The sequence below is a fragment of the Gopherus evgoodei genome, chromosome 1 (assembly GCF_007399415.2).
Source record: "Gopherus evgoodei ecotype Sinaloan lineage chromosome 1, rGopEvg1_v1.p, whole genome shotgun sequence".
NCBI classification, from domain to species: Eukaryota; Metazoa; Chordata; order Testudines; family Testudinidae; genus Gopherus; species Gopherus evgoodei.
Window position 1 is genome coordinate 265,807,559 of NC_044322.1, and position 15,721 is coordinate 265,823,279.

At 43.3% G+C, this 15,721-nt stretch overlaps 1 protein-coding gene across 1 annotated transcript in view; it reads left to right on the forward strand.

Moving 5' to 3' along the window:
- Window positions 1-15,721, forward strand: part of BTBD11 (BTB domain containing 11) — a 331,313-nt gene that overhangs the window by 224,433 nt on the left and 91,159 nt on the right. Inside the window, 1 exon segment of the mRNA XM_030545135.1 lies at window positions 11,953-12,157. Within this exon segment, the coding sequence (XP_030400995.1) occupies window positions 11,953-12,157 (205 nt within the window).

Sequence of the window (15,721 nt, forward strand, 5' to 3'; positions counted from 1 at the left end):
GGAATGACACAGCTTCAACAACACTGTATGCATGCTTCATGGCTCATCATTTTCCTAGAAACATGCAACTACTCTGGAATTGTAGAGGAGCTCAGGTGGCTCATTGGCAGTGGGGATCAAACCTGCAATCTTTGAATCTTAAAACATGAGCTGTGGCTAGCAGAGCTGGAGCTTTAACAGGCTCAGGCAGTAGAGGCTCATGCTTTAAGATTTAGATGGGAGAGCATGGCCAGAGCACTTTACACTTCAGCTACTCTGAGCCGTATGGAGGCACCATAAGCTACAGTAAGCCCATGGCAGGGGTACCAGAACAGGGCTAGGGGGCTATGCCCTCCCACTTTTTACCGGCCATAAGGGTGAGCGATGGGGGGAGGAGACGGAGAGGAGTGAGCAGGGGACAGGGGCACAGGAGAAGTGGCGATGTAAGGGCAGGGGGCGGTCTCAGGGGGAAGGGACAGCACAGGGGGTGAGGCCATGGTTAGGTGCCAGTGCCCCCCACCCACACTTGTAGGGAGTTTCCACCGCTCCTAGTCCATGGAGTTTCTTCTGTTGTACACCTGGCTCACACCAGCGCAGAATCTCAAAGGTACAAAGTCCTCCTTCCTTGTGCCAAGCCTCCCAAGAGGCAAAACACAGAATCTGGCACCAGGCCCCCACTCAGTTATGGTGACAGGGTTACGACTTCTCTCATCTCACACTGTCACAGAAACTTTGTGCGAATTCGGGTTGAATTTACTGAATTGTTTCAGCTGAAGAAAAAAGAAATAAGGTCAAAGCATTTCATTTTGACATTTTTAAATGAAATGTTTCAATTAAAAATCTTCTTTGTTTTGAATGTGACTGCAATTTTTTTTAAAAAGGGTTTTTTAAAAAAATTAGAACAAAAAAATAGCTTTTTTTCAGTTTGAAAACTGTTTGGGGATTTTTTGGGTTTCATTTTGACCACCAACTGAAAAAAATCCGTTATTTGCACAGCTGTAATTGAACCCACAACAATGGAAAAGCATCTTGTAACTGGGTCTCTTCTCTCATTCAAAAACAGTCTTGAACATGGATGCGTCGGGTTCTGCAATAATGGGGTCACGAAGTACAGAGCTGGAATCTGGCCACTCACTGGCTCACATGTTCTCGTGAGATCTAGAAATCTTCATGGTAAGACTGCTGCCTGCCCATTTGTCCTTGTGCTCTGGTCTCCAGTGTGTCCCGGGGCCAGTGATCCCTGATCATCAAGTCGGGGAGTGAGTTAGAGAAGCACTTTCTTTGGCTCACGCCCTTGCTAAAGTTCTGGTGGTTTAATTAAACCACTGGAGCTTCTCTTTCACAGTTTTATTAAGATGTCACCCAGACCCCTGGGGTTATTTGTACCTTTTCTAATTCATACTTGCTCCTTGTTTATTTTATATGCAAATATATATAATACATTTCAGTGTGTTTCTCTGTTTCATCCCCCATGTGGACTATTACAAAAAGCCTTCCAGAAAGTGTGCATCATCAACTTTAAAAAAGAAAGGCTTAAGTAGGATTTAAAGAATTAACTCATGCTAAGAATGATAGATGGAGCAGCACAAGGAACTCTCCTGCCTTCCCTACCCCTCAAGAGTATACAGTGATACAGGACTGAGATTTGGACTGCATTGTAGGGTTGCAGGGCAAGCCACAATCAAAGCAACTTGGGGGGCGGCTTATTTTTCTGGGAACTCTGCAGTTCCCAGGCCAGCCTTATCAGTGGGATCAGGAGACAGGAAATAACTCACTGCAATACCTTCACCCTCCTGGCAGCAAGAACCCAAGAAGAGGTAAGGGGTATCTCATGGCCTGATTTGCATCCACCGTTTTATCTGGTAATGTAGGGATCATGTTGACTTTGGTCCCCATAATTTGTATAGTTGGTTACCCTAAAGATAGGTCTAGTGACAAGAGTAGCTGGTGATGGCAGTGATTATAAAGAGCATGACGGAAGCAGGAGCTAACAGCTGAAGTTGGAATGGGTCCACTGAGAACTGATGGTTCTTACAAAAGTAATGTTTAGTGTTGATAGGATGAGGGTTCCAACAGGCAGGAGGAGCAAGAAAAATACACCTGGGATTCAAGGCAGCAGTGGAATTTATTATATGACTAGGATGTGCAAAATCCAAGTACTTCCTCTAACAGTTTCTCTTACACCTTTGGGTATTTACATGTAAGAACATTCTCAGTTATAAACAGGAATCTACTTCCTCCTCCAAAGTACTTGCCTGGTTTCTGCCTACCATAGGTTTATTATTGTTGTTGTTTCATTTTAAAGCATTTGTATAGTTTAAAATTCCATTTTACTTTTCATTGTTTGAAATATTAGCTGAACACTTTGTATAAACGTTTCCCCCTACCAATCTGATGGGGTTTCTGGGCGTGAGAAATGACACCCCTATCCATAGCCCCATGTTTTGCTCTTCCTTAAAATGGATAATGTCTCCCAATACTTCCAGCAGGTCTGAATTCAAGCTGGCCACAGTGGGGGAGACTGGGTGGGGGACGTCCGAAGAGGGAGAGAACAGGGGCCGGAAGAATGGGGAGGGAGGCATGATAATAATAGGGGAGAGGGATAGTTCCTACACCCCACGGGTTAGGAAAGGGAGGAAATGGAGTCCGCCCTCCAAGCGTTAAGGGGCAGGCTGGCATTTCTGTGTGTACCCATATGATGAAATTCTGACACTGAAATGATCACACACAAGTCTGGGCTGGGCGGCTTCCAAAGGCTTGAAAATAAGACAGCAGACAAAACAAACAAACAAACAAACCCTGTGTGGTTTACAATTAATTGGCTTAAAAACAATAACCTTTTTAACAATCTCCTGATATTTTTGGCATCTGTCTCTTGATTTTGTGATGCCTGGGTCTGGCAATATTGAGAACTGCTCACAGTAGTGAGCATGTGATGGGGTATACAAACCCCACCGTGGGCCCAAAGAGGTTAAAAGGCAATACTGGGCTCAAGTAGCCCTGTCCCTCCGGGCCTGCTGAGCATGCTCTGACTGAAGGAGCGGGTTAAAAGGAGCTCAGGAGCCCAGGCAAAGGAGGCAGAGCCTTCTCCAACCACCCACTCCCCCTTTGAGAACCTGCAGGTCCTGCAGGGCCCAGCTCCTTTGCACTATTTTTTTTCATTTAGAGACTGACTGGTTGGACTATAAAGCCCATACCCTGAAGGGACCTATTGGTAGGAAGTAGTCCAGGGAAGCAAACTTGGATTTCCTACAGGGAGGACCCTGCTTGTGTTGCTTTCCACAGGGCTCTGGGCTGGGTCTCAGTGGGGAGGGAAGACCGGGTTCCTTTACCACAGCCCTTTAAGGGCCAAGGCCCAGATGTGGGTGAAAAGCTGAAGATTCCTGGCTTAAGGTCAGGAACAGTCACTTCAGCTGCACTGACAAAGAGGTAAGGGGTTGAGAGTTGGGTGCGTTAACCACTGGGCCATGTGGCCCTCCAAGCCCCCTATCACAGAGCACTACACTCTGCCTTGGCAGGATCAGGCACATCATATGCACTGAGGGGGGCTGCTCATGCAAACACTTACACAGTTGAACAACTTCACTCATGTGACTAGTCGCACTGATGCTTTTCAGGATCAGGACTAGTCATAACCATCATAGAATCCTGCATGGAGCTTGAGGGGGTTAGGGAGATCAGGCCAGTGCCTTCTTTTCTTTCCTCTTTTTGGTTTAAAATATTTTTATTTGAGATATAAAATAACTTTTGCTAAACCAGTAACAGGGGGGAAAAAGAAAGAAACGCTTTATCTGCATGCTTTATAGATAGCTCACATGGTCCAGCTGTGTTCACTAGTCTGCAACATCACCAGCATATACGTGGGAGCTGCTTCACTTTCCCTGTCACATCAGATCTCTGGACTAAAGTCAGTGACAATGTCCTTTAAATATTCAGCATTGCCATTTACCAGGACTGTCCCCCATCCTGTGACATTACATAATCTATTTTAATTTTTAAATTGGGTGTGTTTGACTCTAGAGCTCATGAAAGGGGCCAGATGGACAGCCCCAGAGACTGAAGCCCTCTGTTTAGCCACAGAGGGTTTGAATACACTGCAGGTGGAAGTGAACCTCCCAGCCGGGTAGATAGACTCAAGCTAGATGGGCTTGAGCTAATACACTAAAAATAGCAGTGTGACCATAGTGGCTTGGGTGGCAGCTTGGGCTTTCAAGCCCACCTGACCCCTGGTCTGAGCTTGGGTGGCTAGCCTGAGTTTACACTGGAGCCAGGACATTTACACTGCTATTTTTAGTGCACTAGCTCAAGGCCATCTAACATGATGAATCCATCTACCTGGGCTGGGAGGCATGCTGCCAGCTGCATGGTAGACATACCCAGAAAGAGCAGAGCACTGATAGCTGCAGTACAAACTCCATCACACTGCAGTATACTTTTCGCTGGCACAGATGCCAAATGTTCAAAAATCATGAGTCAGGCCCCTAAAAATCATGAGATTGGCTTAAAAATTGAGATTTCTTGCGTGCACTTGGGTCACGTTTTCCAGCTTTTCTCTGCAATTATGAGGAGTGGAAACTTACTTTTTTTGTTAAATGAAATCTGAGATATTCACATAATCATTGTCTGCAAGAGCTGGAGCTCTCCATGAAACACCAGTTATCACGAGAAGGATAAAATTGCAAGAGCCGGTGCCACTGCGATAGAGCTACTCTCCGTTCCAAATCGTTACCGCCACTGAACGTGGTTGTGAAGAATGGAGATAGCTGACACAATGATACATGTGATTCATCCTGGTCTATACTTGACTGCAAAGTTAGGGTAGCCATCATGTTTGCTAACTCAGTTCTGCACAACCGTGTTCAGCCACAACACAATTTGTACTATAGACCAGCCCCTAAAAGGAGCACTTCGGGGAGTGGAGAATATTTCTCACTCTCTGGCTGATTGAATCCTGAACAGCTCTGCTGAGACTCAGGCCAAGTAAGCCTGTTGTGATAGTGATATGCAAACTTGTCCATTGGGAACAGGATGACAGGTCCCATCCTGCAACTGGCTTTGTGTGGGCGGACATATGTGCCTGCACGGACTGCCAGGGACTTCAGGGGAAGGCTAGTGGGCCTGCTCATGCAGAGGAAGTGGCCAGGATCAGGGCCTAAAATCACTACTCTATTTTTATGTATGTATCTATTGCTGGAAGAAAACATAAAAGAAGAAGAAAATGTAGCACCCAAAGCAGTACTCTAAGAGGTATATACAATACTGACAAATTATTACTTTCTATTTAATGCTTCATTATAAAAGCAATAATAATTTAATAGTAGTTGTATTCATTATTTGTATTACAATAACATACAGATGCTCCAGCCAAGACTGGTGCCCCACTGTGCTAGGCTCTAGCATAGGTGCTGACTCCATGAGTGCTCTCGGGCTGGAGCACCCACAGGAAAAAAATAAGTGGGTTTTCACCACCCACCAGCAACCCCACCGATCAGCACCTCCCACCCGCCAATGGCACTGCCAATCAGCGCCTTCCCCTTCCCTCCCAGCGCCTCCTGCCTGCTGCTATCAGCTGTTCAGCGGCATCCATGAGGTGCTGGGGAGGAGGGGCAAAGCGACAACAGGGCACTCAGGAGGGGATAGGAAGAGGCAGGGTGGGGGTCAAGCACGCCCAGAGAAAGTGGAAAGTCAGCACTTCTGGGCTCTAGACATGCACATAGTAAGCAACAGTCTCCATCCTGAAGAATTTACAACCTAAGTAGATGTGGTTGGGCAGGGAAGCAGCGGCACAGGGAAGTAAAGTGACTTGCCCCAGGTCATACAACAGGGCAGTAGCAGAGCCAGGAACAGAACCCAGGGCTCCAGACTCTTGGGCTGGTGCTCTATCCATTAGGCACCATTGCATCTCATTAAAATATTTTGCATTTACATATTGCCTTCCACCTGAAGATCTCAGTTCTTTACAAGCAACAATCAATTAAATTTCACAATAGATGAATCAATATTTTAATTATTATTAATATGCCCAAATATTTACCAGGTAGGAAAGGGAAGAACAAGTCTGAGTCCAACATGTACTTGGTATAATATGACTGAATCATAATTAAATACACAAAACTAGATTAATTCAGCATTAAAGTTGTGTTTTTATATATTTTATAAAATGGAAGATAGGAAATGCTGAAGCCAAAGGTGAAATCCTAGCCCCATTGAAATCAATAGGAGTTTTGCCATTGACTTCAATGGAGCCAGGATTTCACCTTAAGTTACTTCAGCAACATTAACTGGCTGTGTTGTAATGTTGTATCTTCTAATTTGTTTTTTTCCCATCTTTCAGTATCTGGTGCTGAATATGTCATAAAATATATAGCCTTTAAAGTGCAGGATGTGCAACGCGGATGAATTAATGTTGCTGTCTGAATCTTCTGCTAAATTCTGTCCTGCTTTATTTATCATTCAACCCAATTGAAGTCAGTGGAGTTGTATGATATATAAAGCCCTGATCCTCTTTAATAGGACTAATCAAGTCCTTAAATTAAGCACATACATAAGTGCTGGTTCGGGACCTAAATGAGGACAGAATTTGGCTTAAGCTCTTTCTTTTTCTGATGTTGTTCTGATTTTAATTCTTAAACCTGAATGTGGCCCTCAACAGGATTTTTTTTTTTTTTTAAGAGGAGGAAAATTAATTTGACACTCGGTAATATTGATACCATTTAAATTGGTCTCAGACTTTGAAACTTACATCTCCTGTAGGTGAAGGGAATGAGGGCAGGGTGAGTTCCAAAATTTACTGCTGTTGCTATTTGCTTGTAGATAAATTTTATGTAAAGCTGGATGATCTATTCAGAAGCACGTCTCTTTCCTTGTGGACCTGATCCTGCAGCCCTTTCACACACACTATTTCTTGACTTCAGGGGGAATTATGTAAGAGCTTCAGGGTTAGGCCTGGTCTACACTATGCGTTTAAACCGATTTTAGCAGCATTAAACCAATTTAACGCTGCACCCGTCCACACAACGAGGCCCTTTATATCGATATAAAGGGCTCTTTAAACCGGTTTCTATACTCCTCCCCAACGAGAGGAGTAGCGCTGAAATCGGTATTACCATATCGGATTAGGGTTAGTGTGGCCACTAATCGATGATATTGGCCTCCGGGCGGTATCCCACAGTGCACCATTGTGACCGCTCTGGACAGCAATCTGAACTCGGATGCAGTGGCCAGGTAGACAGGAAAAGCCCCGCAAACTTTTGAATTTCATTTCCTGCTTGCTCAGCGTGGAGCTCTGATCAGCACGGGTAGCGATGCAGTCCCAAATCCAAAAAGAGCTCCAGCATGGACCATGCGGGAGATACTGGATCTAACTGCTGTATGGGGAGACAAATCTGTTCTATCAGAGCTCCGTTACAGAAGACGAACTGCCTAAGCATTTAAAAAAATTCTCCAGGCTATGATAGAGTCCACAGCACAGTGCTGCGTGACAAGCGTAACGGAAAGCCAAAGAATCAAATGGATGCTCATGGAGGGAGGGAGGGGGTGCTGAGGACTCCAGCTATCCCACAGTCCCCAGCAGTCTCCGAAAAGTATTTGCATTCTTGGCTGAGCTCCCAATGCCTGTAGGGTCAAACACACTGTCCGAGGAGGTTCAGGATATAGCTCGTTAATTTACTCCCCTCCCCTCCATGAAAGAAAAGGGAAAAAAATCATTTCTTGACTTTTTTCAATGTCTCCGTATGTCTACTGCATGCTGCTGGTAGACACGGTGCAGCGGCAGTGAACAGCAGCATCCTCTCCCTCCCCTTCCCCAGTGGCAGATGGTATCGTACAAAAAGACTGGTAGCAGTCCTTGTCATCATCCCGTGAGTGCTCCTGGCTGGTCTCAGGTGAGATCGGCTGGGGGCACCTGGGTAGAAATAGGATTGACTCCCGGTCATTCCCAGTAGATGGTACAGAATGGCTGGTAACCGTCTTCATCATAGCAACTGGGGGCTGAGCTCCATCAGCCCCCTCCCTTTCATGTGTAAAGAAAAGATTCTGTACTGCCTGGACTATCATAGCAGCGGGATGCTGGGCTCCTCTCCCCTGCACTGTTTAATGTCCTGCCTGGACTATCATAGCAGCTGGAGGCTTCCTCCCCCTCATGTTATCTCACTAACAAGTCATTGTTTCTTATTCCTGCATTCTTTATTACTTCATCACACAAATGGGGGGACACTGCAACGGTAGCCAGGAGGGTTGGGGGAGCAGGGAAGCAACGGGTGGGGTTGTTGCAGGGGCACCCCCTAGAATGGCATGCAGCTCATCATTTCTGCGGGATCTGACACGGAGCGGCTGTGCTCTCTGGTTCTCTGGTACACTGGTCCTGTAGTACGCTTGCACCATATTCTAGGCAAGACTGACTCTATTTTTAGATACCCATAAAGGAATGACCCGGGAGTCATTCCCATTTTTGTCTTTGCGTCCCCGGCCGACCTCAGCCAGGGGCACCCATGACAGCAGCAAACGGTACAGAACTTCTGATAACTGTCATCTCATCGCCAATTTACAATGGCACAGCAGACGGTACAGAACGACTGATAACCATCTCTGCTATCTTGCAAAGGCAAATGAATGCTGCTGTGTAGCACTGCAGTACCGCGTCTGTTGGCAACGTCCAGTAGACAGACAGTGTCAGTAAAAAAAAGCTGAACGGGCTCCATGGTTGCCGTGCTATGGCATCTGCCAGGGCAATCCAGGGAAAAAGGGTGCGAAATGATTGTCTGCTGTTGCTTTCACGGAGGAAGGAATGAGTGACGACATTTACCCAGAATCACCCGTGACACTGTTTTTGCACCATTATGCATTGGGGTCTCAACTCAGAATTCCAATGGGCGGGGGAGACTGCGGGAACTATGGGATAGCTACGGGATAGCTACCCACAGTGCAACGCTCCAAAAATTGACGCTAGCCTCGGTACATGGACGCACACCACCGAATTAATGTGCTTAGTGTGGCCGCGTGCACTCGACTTTATACACTCTGTTTTACAAAACCAGTTTCTGTAAAATCGGAATAATCCCGTTGTTGCCGACACAGAGGGTGCCCGAGGCAAGCAACAGTGGTTCATTGCCCAGAGTGCGTAGCGCCAATGAACACACATCTGGGTGGAGAAGCAAGCAAAGTTTATTGAGATCTCAAAGCAGTGCAAGGAGACGAACGCCTCTAATCATGCACCCCTACACAAGCGGCTTTTCCCTTTTTATAAGTTTTTTATAAGTTTCAAAGCGCAGATGCATTAAGTAATCTTGACCACGGCAGCTCGTTAGTAAGTTTTCCTTCTGCAAGTTATCTTGTCCTTCTGCTAAAGGTGTACAGGCCTTATCACTACTGCTTTAAACTAATTTGGGCTGTGCTGCCCCTGATAGCTTACTGCTTACACCACAGTTTCGCAGCTGCTGGCATTCTAGGTCAATTAAAGTTCAACATGGAGGAACATTGGTTCATTGAGGCCTAGTGCAGGAGGGCTTCATCGACACTCGTGGTCTTCCACCCACCCGAGTTACCTAGGGTTATGCCTAGTGACACCAACACCGTAGTGTAGACATACCCTTATGTCCAATAATGACAATGTTGTAGCAGTGGGAAAAAACAGAAACTATTTTTAAATGAAAGCTTTGAATCAGAAGAATATTGCAGAGTGCAGCAAAAATTGTCAAAACCCTAAAATCATGGACTCTGCAATTTTTTCGTGCCAGCAGTTTTCTTCTGTTCCTGGTTTTACGACTGTGTTTTTTGGAGGATTGTGCTGTGCATTTTTCAGTGAAACATTTATATCCTCCCTTGTGCAAATTATCTCAGCCGCAGCAGCAGTCTGTACCAGTCTAGGCTGTTCAGAGGTGGTGCATTCTAATGTCATAAAAGGGGTGAAACTTCAGTGGGCAAAAAATCTTAATAGATCCCCACTGATCTTTTTAATTTGCTTGTAAATTTTTTATCCAGCCTTTCCCCTTCCCCCTACCCCATCCCAAACTTGGTCATATATTCACACCTCAGTGAGTATTTCTTTCCAAGTTTCAGTGTTCAGCAATTATTTGAGTCTTCTGCATGGGGGACAAAGTGTGACAATAATTTTTAAACCATTTTTTCTCTCTGCTGTAGAACTCAAAAACAACTGAAGGGATTTTGCTCAGACTTTCATTTAAAAAAAAAAAAAAGCCCTTTTGAACAGAGACCAATTTTGAAAACATTTCATTCCAAAAGAAGACTTTCCGGAATGATCTGAGCATGTGAAAACAGAGTTACAGCCAAAGCTGATTTTTTGCCTTCAAGTCAGAGGTCACTACCCAAAAAAATGCTATAAAATTTACCTACCTCACAGAGGAGTTGTGAGACTTAATTAATATCAGTATACTGTTTGGAGAGGGACTTCATTTCTAGATTTCCTTTGAGCCTGCTTGTCTATCTGCTAGTCAATGAAGTAAGCAGATCAGATCACTTTCTGCATATCATAATTTATTTTCCATATCTTGTCAGAAGAAACTTAAAGAGCCACACAGTCATAGAGAAACAGTGAAAGCCTGCTAATGGGAAATATTCTGTTCTCTAGATCCCTAAATTGCTTGAGTGATTCTACTGCACAGTATTCTCTTTTGCTAACATCTTTTAAGGCCTAGTCCAGGTGCACATGTTATATTTCTGTTAAACATTTCTAATACGATTTTAACCATTGTCTGTCAGAGCCTTGGGGCCCTACTCTGCTCTGTTACACAGACACAATTCCCACTGAAGTTAATGGGAGTTACGCCTCTGGAACTGAGGTTGGAATTTGGCCGTATGTGTTCTGTAAAAAGGAAAACAAATACTGTGCACTGGAACGTATTGTTTGCCAGGAGCAACACGTCGGAATGCATCTGATTCCTTTTCACAATACCAAAATAAGCCATCTGATTCTGAATCTGTGTTTTTCTATTAGGGTGTGACATAAGCTCCGTGTCTAATATTATCATTTTTAGTACCAGTTGAAAGCTAGCAATGACAGCTTTCAAATTGATGAGGACACCTGTCCCTGAACTTTTAATATACACTGAATGGGGTTCCACATTTTCTGTAAGAGAGTGAATATTTAAACATGTTGTTGATGCTCTACATGCCGTACAGCAATGAAGTCCACGCTTGTGGTCAGGGAGAGTGATATACACAGAATGATGTGGCCAAATGCTGGTTTTAAAATGTGTGATTCTAGAATTGTGGGAAGGTCTGGAAGGGTGTTTTTCTGTTTTTGTTTTGCTTTTCCAGTGGTGGTGTAAAGCCCTTTCCCTCTTTTAAAGATGATATGGATTGTTTTGTAAAAGCAGGGCTTTGCCACAATGTCTGTGTCCAAAATTTCCCTGAACATGCACTCATGTTGTTCTCTGTGCATTTTGGTTGCCATCTTATGCTCCATCAATAATTGGATTTCAGTGTTACTTTGTGTGGGTAACTAATGAAAGAACAGCCCTTGGAGAAGGGACAAAGGTAGGTTTGTGCCCTTGAGATTTTGCTCTGCTCTGGGGCCCTAAATAGCCTCCACCATAAATGTATACAGCCCTGGGATTATGGCAGGTTTTCAGGGCTGCCATTGACTATGACCATGCCCTCTGCACCAGGACTTGTGAGGGGGCCAGTATAGGGTTGCTTTTGGTAATTGAAGTGCCTTCCCCAGAAGAATTCTCCCCTAGGCCCTTGTGGTCTTGTCTGCAACCCATATACATCACCATAGTGTATAAATTTCCTCAGCAGATGAACTACTGTAGCAGCCAAACTAACTTGATGTTGAAAATGAATAATGAACACACACCTGTTCTGTCACTTTTCTGTTCATGATATTTTAACTGGAAAGCAAAAAGAGTTTGCCATATCCTTTTGTTTGAAAACTACCGGGGGAGAAGTAAAGTGGATTAGAGAAGGAGAAATAAAAATTACAGTTTTAGTAGTAATCAAATTTTTCCTTCTCAGGTGATCTGGTGTCTCGAGCAATGCATCACCTCCAGCCACTCAACTCAAAGCAACATGGCAACGGCACTCCAATGCACCACAAGCAGGGATCGCTATACTGGGAACCCGAGGCTTTGTATACTCTCTGTTACTTTATGCATTGTCCACAGATGGAATGGGAAAACCCTAATGTTGAGCCTTCAAAAGTTACGCTGCAGATTGAAAGGTAAGATCTTATTTGCAATATTTAATATATTTATAAAGATATCTTATTAATCAGCATTGCCAGCTAATTGATAATTACAGGCTATGCCAAATATGTTTCAGTGCAGTCCGTTTTGGTTAGGATCACCTTAAAATAAATTTCTCCTGCAATGAAGTGCTCCATTGCTGACCCAGTATATATCAGAAGTGACAACCAGTGGCAACATACAGCAGATTGGTTCCAGATGTGTATTTTGTAGAGATTTCCTTTTTCTTTCTGTGTCTCTTGGCTGTTCTGTATTTTGGAAAGGAAAATTAGAGGTTCTATTTCTACCTAACAGGTTTGGGTTTAAATGTGTTTTTCTACAAATCAATGGGATTCGACAACGGTAATTTGGAAAGTGGAGAATGAACAGAATGTTGTATATAAAGGACAGGCTGTTAAACAGATTGTGCAACAGCTATACTGATTGCACAGGCATGACTTATACTTGCATTCAGGAGTAACCTTGGGGCTTCCGTTCTCCAGGCTGGTAGGTGACGCATGATTTTTGGGAGGATGGAGATGCTGGTCATATTGCTTTTAATACAACTTTTGATGAAAACTAGAGGAAACAAAAGTAGAAAGAGAATGACAGGCTAGATGTCAACTCAGTGTCCTAATAAGCTGGGGAGAAGGAAACACTGCTGTAAACTCTAGATCATTTCACTGCAAAATTTAAATGAAACAATTGTGCAATTAAGAAAGGAGTATTCTCTATTGTTGAGGAACCAGAAATGCCTGAGTTGTAAGTCCCAGCTCTGACTCCTTTTGTGGCCTTAGGCAAATCATGAAACTTCCTTGCTTTAGTTTCCTCATCTATACCTACCTCATACGGGTCACTTGAGGATTAATTAATGTTTGTAAAGTGCCTGAACGTGCAAATTATTAACATTTTCTTAACTTCTGTAGGTCTTGCCACCATGCCAGCTAAGCCAAAGTTTCAGGCTGGCCTCCACAATTGCATTTCAAAGTATGTATGTGGGAAACTCTCATTTGCACACACAAATGGACAATTGCACATCTAATTACTTGATTGGACATTAAAATATAGAGTTTGTGTACGGCAGAACAAATTTGAAAATGTGGCCAAAAAAGGCCAAGGATGTGCGATATGCTGTCCTGACTGAAACTATCTGGTATTCATTTATACAAAACAGCATAAGGTGGAAATTCTGGGCCTACTGAAGTCAATGGGACTTAGGCCACTGACTTTAGCGGAACCAGCATTTCACCCATAGTACCTTGATTAAACTGTGGGGCGGAGTGAGGAATCTTAGGTCATTTTTCTTGACTATGCAAGAAATTTAAACAGGGACCACTTTCAGTGTTGCCAACTCTTGACCTGTTATAAGCTCTGAGATATTTGGTGTTTTTCTTACATCCCCAGCTCCTGAAGTCATGAGAATTTCAACTTTCAGTTATAGTATAAAGAAAAAGTAAAATTCTAACACTCATGGTTGTAGAGAAGAGCTGGAAGATGTGACCCCAGATGCTAAAAAATCAGAAGTGAAATAAAAAGAACTCTACACTTATTTTTTAAAATCTCAGGATTTTTCAGCCAGTCTTATGATTTTTTGGGAGGTCAGGAGAGGGGGGCTAACATGCATTTTGAATGGTTGGGGTTAGCAATACTGCATAGAAAGGTATTATAGTGAACAGAGTTAAAGAATCTCCCTACCATTATAAAAGGGCCTGATTCTACAGACCTTTCTGAGATGAGTAATACCACTGATTTCAGTGGGAGTACCCATGTGAATAAGAACTGCAGGATCAAGCCCCAGTTTTCTATGATTTCTAAAGACTTCTCAGTGTTAAATGCAAAAGGACAGAATGTTTGAACAATTCTCTTTTAAAATTTGTTTTCATGTTTTTTTCCCTTTTCTAAAATGATCTGCTATATATATATAATATATTTAGCAGTTCAAATAAATATTACATAAAACCCAAGGCAATTTTGTATTTTTAATACTCTGGCAAACTATCTTTCTTTGCAAGGCCCATTTAGCAACTGTGGTTAGAGCCAGAGTAAGTACTCTGTGGTGTTGTCAGAAGCTTGTGGTTAATTTTGGAAAGAGCAGAGATTCCTTCTATTGCCTAATCAAACATGTTTTAGTAGTTAGTACCAGAAAACACAAGTGGAAGTGAGACAGAGTAAAACATATGCCCAAGTATTTTGCACTGAAGTGTGTTCTATAACATACTGTGTCAACTGTATATAACCATCTTGTGCTGCCCCACAGAAGAGATTGGTTAAGCTGACGTCTATTTAGTGCTTTGAAAAGCTTCCCTTTTAATTTGCCACTGAAGAATACCAGTGGTATTCCTTATTGTGCAGTCACTCTTTATGGCTGGTGACTTATCTCTAGTATGTTCAGCTTTCATTATGTGTTTTTATGACTTCTGAGGGAATAGAATTGTTAAAACATGAGGTTTTTGTATTTAACAGTCCTAATTCTTGTGCTTTAATTTATCTATGTTCCAGATTCTTTCTTCTTCTAATGCTGTTCAATTGCTTTTATGTTGGCAAACAATAAAAAGAAGAAAACGTAGGGCTAGATTTTCTGCCTCTTCTCTGGCCCCTTTGTTGTCACTCTGGTGGGGCAAAGGAGCCAGAAACTGAGTGGATCTGGACATAGGAAAATTTCCCTGGCATGGTGGAGTCCTCAGGTGTCATGAAGCCAATGCCACTCTCTTCCCATCCTGTCATGCTGAGTGCAGAGACGAATAGGAAGATGATGTGGCCAGAGTGCATTGTGCTCTAGCCATGCTCATCTTATAGTTGGCCTCTTGGAAGCTATACTGGCTGCTCAGTTTAGAGAAACTCTTAGGCTTCTCTAAAATACACAGGTATTGGCATTGAACAATCTAGGGCAGGGGTAGGCAACCTATGACACGCGTGCCAAAGGTGGCAGGTGAGCTGATTTTCAGTGGCACTCACACTGCCCAGCTCAAGGCCACTGGTCCGGGGGGCTCTGCATTTTAATTTAATTTTAAATGAAGCTTCTTAAACATTTAAAAAACCTTATTTCCTTTACATATAACAATAGTTTAGTTATATATTATAGACTTATAGAAAGAGACCTTCTAAAAACGTTAAAATGTATGACTGGCATGCAGAACCTTACATTAGAGTGAATAAATGAAGACTCAGCACACCACTTCTGAAAGGTTGCCAACCCCTGATCTAGGGACTCAAGGAGCTGCAGCTCTGGTCCCTCATGGCTCTTCCTGCTCCCTCTGCTGCAGAAGCTGCATGTAGCAGAGAATCTGGGTTGTAGTCTTGATTGTTGTTTGTATTGTGGTAACATCTAGGACACCAGCCCCATTGTGCTAAGTGCTTCACAAACACATACCAAAAAGATGGTGCCTTCCCCAAAGAGTTTATAATCTAGATATGTAGGATCAGATTTTACCTTTGAATAAATCTGGCCCATTGTATTTATGTAGTATTTCTCTGTACTCAACTAGATGAGTGCAGTATATTTATCTTAATAGACTATATTAAGTAGAGGGGGGAAGAGTGTTGCCAACTCTCACAGTTTT